General features: G+C 39.6%; 1 protein-coding gene across 1 annotated transcript in view; it reads left to right on the forward strand.

Annotated features, from left to right (window-relative positions):
* The window catches only part of SULT6B1 (sulfotransferase family, cytosolic, 6B, member 1), a 33,995-nt gene that overhangs the window by 8,467 nt on the left and 20,724 nt on the right, over window positions 1-4,804 (forward strand). Inside the window, exon 3 of the mRNA XM_006882351.1 lies at window positions 2,668-2,757. Coding sequence (XP_006882413.1) covers window positions 2,668-2,757 — 90 coding nt within the window. The remainder of the gene's footprint in view (window positions 1-2,667; window positions 2,758-4,804) is intronic.

The following is a 4,804-nucleotide window of genomic DNA, read 5'->3' on the forward strand; positions in this document are numbered from 1 at the left end:
GAGGTGGATTGATTCAGTGACTGGGATAATCGGGATGGGAGTGTCAGAGACAGTGCGATTGGCACAGGACAGAGCAGAGTTTAGGACTGTTGCACATAGGGTCGCTATGAGTCGCAAGCGACTCAGCACATAACAACAACAACTCAACCCTGAGTGTAAGCGGGGGCTTCCTTTCTCCCCACAGAAACTTGGTATTCTTCTTCCCAATCTAGGGTTCTCCCAGCTTCTCCAAATACCTCAGTAGGAACATAAAGCAAAGCATTCATTCCTTCTGTCTCCAGATCCTTGTATTCTAAGTCTCTCCTCCAATTCCTCTCTCTGCTCCCTTCCCTTTTCTTTCTTGCCCTCCTCCCTCTCATTGATTTAGAACCAACTTACAGTTGATGACTATTTGGTGTTTGAGGCTATAAAGCTCATGGGAGGAACTGCTGGTGGATTCGAACCACAAAAGAGACTCAACCATTCAGATAGCAATGCAACTTGCACTTCCTACTAAGAAGATTTCTCAGTTTTAGCAAAAAAAGGTTCAATGATTTTTAAAGCCAAGTAAGATTTCTAGGCCCACGAAATTAGCATTAATATGTTCCTCAACATAAGTGAGCAAAAGTTTGTAGATCCAGGGTTTCTCGGGGGTGGGGGGGGGAGGGAGGTTTTAACTCAGGATGGTATATTGAGTGTTAAGTTATTTTGATGCCCATAATATTTAGAAATGCTTTTTTTCTTTAGAAATTGGAAAATTTCTTTTAAGTGGAACTTCACTGTGTTTAGGAGCAAAGACACTTGCCATGTCCCTTTTATTTTAAAATGGAAATCAGGGAGAAGGTGTGATTTGCTTAAGAGTCACTCACTTTACAGAAAACCTTTCTAGAATGCATGATTTCCTTAAACAAAATGTACCTTGCTCAAGTACATTGAAAGGCTTGTGGTTGGAATTCACCTCGAGTTTTCTCAGAAGCAATTTTGAAAAGTCACAGCTTTGAGGCATCTAGAAGACCAGTTCTCTATTTGGCACACAGGGGCCCACAAGTAGGTATCAACTTGACAGCAACGAATAACAAAAACAGCCTTCACATTGTTTATAGTTTGACTCCTTCGGCTATTTCGCAAACACCATAGTAAATGTTTATCAAGTTTTTTTACACTTAACTCCCATTGTTCTGCTGGATATCCTAATTCAATTAGGAACTTTATCACGTCTCATATGTCCCTGTGTGATTTTCAGCAATGCAGTTAGCACTCTACAACATAATCTGAAAATTACCACCTGTGCTGATTTTAGACAACATGCAGAAAACCTCAAATCCTGTTTACTAATCCTTAAAACAGGGGTTTACATTATGCACATAAGAGGATTATTGCGAGTGAACGTAAAAGTGCTTAAGACACCAAAAAGTACAATTTTATGTAAATCAGATATTACTACTACTGGTGGCCTAGTGGCAAGAAGCTGTACTGCAATCCCAAAGGCGTACAATGAGAGTCCATAAACTGCTCCTCTGGAGAAGGATGGACAATCTCCTCCCATGCGATTAACTACCTCTGAAATCCACCGGAGGGGAGGGTCAGCTATATCAATGGTACCCAACAACAACAACAAACAACAATCAGCATTGGAGCACTGGTGGTGCAGAGCATAGGGAGTTGTCCTGCTAATGCGAAGGCCAGGCCTCACCAGTGGTTCAAATCCACAGGCCACCATGGCTCCAAGGGATCCTTGGAAGCCCTGGGGATGGTCAGCTATGGGTTGCTTTCAATGCAACAGCAAAGAGGTCTGAGTTTTGTTCATTTGTGGGTTTCTTTTTTAAAGTCTGACTTTAAGGTAAAACTTTTTACTGTGACAGCTTAAATAAAGAATTCAGTTTTGAAGATGATCAGTAGAAATCCATTACAGAAAGAAATAAGTCACTGTCTGAACCTCTATGTGAATACAAATTTCTCTCATAAAATATTTCTCAGCTATTTAAATGACACTTTGGATTTTTCATGTTGAATTGGGATATTTGATTGTATGGAGTTTTTGTTGCTTAAAAAAAAAAGAGAGAAAATCTAAAAGTGAATTTGTAGGAGTAGGAGCAGGAGCTGTGGAAAGTCCAACAGTCCTGGTAAAGATCTTGAATATAAAAAAGATTCAAATGAACTGAAAGAGTAAATGGCAGATTGTGAATTGTCTTGGGCAAAATATATTTGGTATATTTGGAATACAAAAGGAAGTATGTTTTTCCAAAAATTACTATGATTTGGAAATGGTAAGCAATATCCAAAACAGAAATCTAAATGATAGTTTATTTATGATTCTCTGTTCTTCATTCTCATCAAGTACAAATTTAAAAAAAATCAGAGAAGACATAGTAAAATGTCAAACTATCAGATACCAAGCTAAGGAATGAATCTGTACTACTATATACAGGGAGTCCTTGGTTGGTGGAAATGGCTAACATGTTCAACTATTAACCAAAAGGTTATGAGTTCAATTCCACACACAGTCCTATCATAAGAAAGGCCTTTTGCTTCCAAAAGATTATAGCCACTGAACACACTATGGAGCACAGTTTTTGTCTGACACAGGAAAGTTTGCTCTAAGTCAGAGTTGACTTTGCAGCCATCTGGTTTATACACGTATTATGTCTCATCTTATTGATCTCTATATGTATATTATTATATTTCAAGAGAATGAAACAATTTCCATCACCAAGGATTTTGGCAACTCATCTGCATTATGACAAACTACCTGAGTCCATCTTCAAGAATAAAGTCAAGGTGAGTGTTTCTTCGCACTGGAATCCTAGTTTGATATTTTTATACACAGATACTGACTCTGCATTATATAACAGAATGTTAGCAATGTGTGGAATTTAGTCTTTTGTGACAGTTATTTCTTTCTTCAGATATGCAAGCTCTAGTTTCAGTCCAGTCAAATCCATTTCTGACTAAGATAGAAAAACATACATATAGTAAAAATCTTTCAACCTGTCTCAGAGTGAATACATGCCAGAACCACTCTGAATATTTCACTTAACAAACTAATTCAGCATCCTGAATTGAGAAAGCATTGTTCTTCTAATACTTTCTGGAGACTACTACCTGAAGTCTAAAATGCTTTTTCATTTCACTTAATATATCATACTACATTGGTTGTTTGGTTCCTTTGTTTGTTTTATCTAAGCCACTTGTCAACAAGACCTCGGGGGAGGGCCTTTGTATTTAAAAGTCAGTTGTTATTATATTTTGGCACTCTTCTGTCAATATACTGTAATGAGGTAATCTGCAGATGCTGTGATGTTGAACCTTGTGCCAGTAGGGTGTCAAATGCCATAGGGTTATCCATGGTGTGCAGTGTTTTGGTGGACCTCCCAGTTTAAGACAGGTTTGGAAGCAGGAGTGGCATCCACTTCCTAAACAACATGCCTCCGGAAACTCTATGAACTCTGATAAATGATGATAGTTATAGAAAGGCTTCAGGCCTTTTGTTCATAGCGTTGCTATGAGTCATGCTTGACTCAATGGCAATCAACAACGTAATATATCAAGCTTTGTGTTCTTTCTATAGATCTTTGGCTATATTCTTACTCATTTGTTTAAAAATGTTGTTTTAGAAATCAGTACTCATTTCCCATAATTACTAGTTTTTGCCCAATCCTTTGTTTTCTGTCACTTGGTCTTCCCTCTGAAGGACAGAGAACTGGCAGGCTGGTCCCATAAAAATTTATGGTATGTGCAGATGAGTCAGAACTGCTCACAGCAGACTGTCTAGCAGGTTTTCAGAGGCAGTAAATCACACAGCAAGAGATCGCCCATCTTTTTCCCTCAGAGACTCTGGTGGGTTCAAATCACCCCCGGTTTGGCCCAGATGAGCCCCCAGAGCCCCCTTCCATAAAGAATTACAGCCTTGGAAAGCCTGTGAGGTGGTGTCTGACAGGGTCAAAACGAGTCAGAATCCACTCAGAGGCCATGGGTTGCTTGGGGGTTTCTGGTGGTTGGTTTATCTGTTTGTTTTTCCTCTGGTCTCCCTTCTATTTCCACTCCTCACTTCCCCAAGTTGTCTCTTTTCTTTCTCAAGAGGAAGAGATTAGAATCAATTAAAATCCACCCTTAAAGACTGGATGTTCTAAGTGTATGTGTGGGGGGAGCAGGAGTGGATTTCGTTGCCATGGAGTCAATTCTGTGAATAATGAATTAACAGTTTAGAAAGGGGGGGGAGTGGAAAATTGTTAAAATTATTACAATGGTAATGGGCCAGAGAGAAGGAAGAAACCAGTGGGGAAGGGACGTAAATGTTCCTGGAGAACCGTGACACAAGTGTTCTTTGAGTTGAGGATTAGAAACCACTTTAAAACAGTCTAATTAACCCCCATTTGCTGTTCTGATTCTACAAGGCCACAATCTTAACTGGAACTGAGCGCCCTCAAGTATGAGAACTTTTACTGCCTGTGTCAGCTTTGGTTAGTTACACTTTTCCCTTAACTGGCACCTTTGAGAATCTCCAAAATTAGAAATACATTATGGAGTTAAATATAAATACCTAATTCTAGGTGAAGCCGATCAATGCAGGTGGTTTTTGTTTGTTTTATTTTTGTGTGTCTACTGTCAAATCGATCTGACTGGTACAGAAGGAGATTGCCCCTCCTTCTTCAGAAGAGTATCTGGTGGATTTGAACAGCATACCTCCGGGGTTGCAGTGCAGCTTCTTGCCACTGTCGGTAGCATCAGGATGGATGGCGAAGAGATTGAGATTGTTCACAGCTTCAGGTTGCTCGGCTCCACGGTCAACACTCTTGGCACCAGTAGCCAGGAAATAAAAAAAAAA

The sequence above is a fragment of the Elephantulus edwardii genome, unplaced genomic scaffold, assembly GCF_000299155.1.
Source record: "Elephantulus edwardii isolate Elephantulus edwardi_28Jun2011 unplaced genomic scaffold, EleEdw1.0 scaffold00019, whole genome shotgun sequence".
Taxonomy (NCBI): domain Eukaryota; kingdom Metazoa; phylum Chordata; class Mammalia; order Macroscelidea; family Macroscelididae; genus Elephantulus; species Elephantulus edwardii.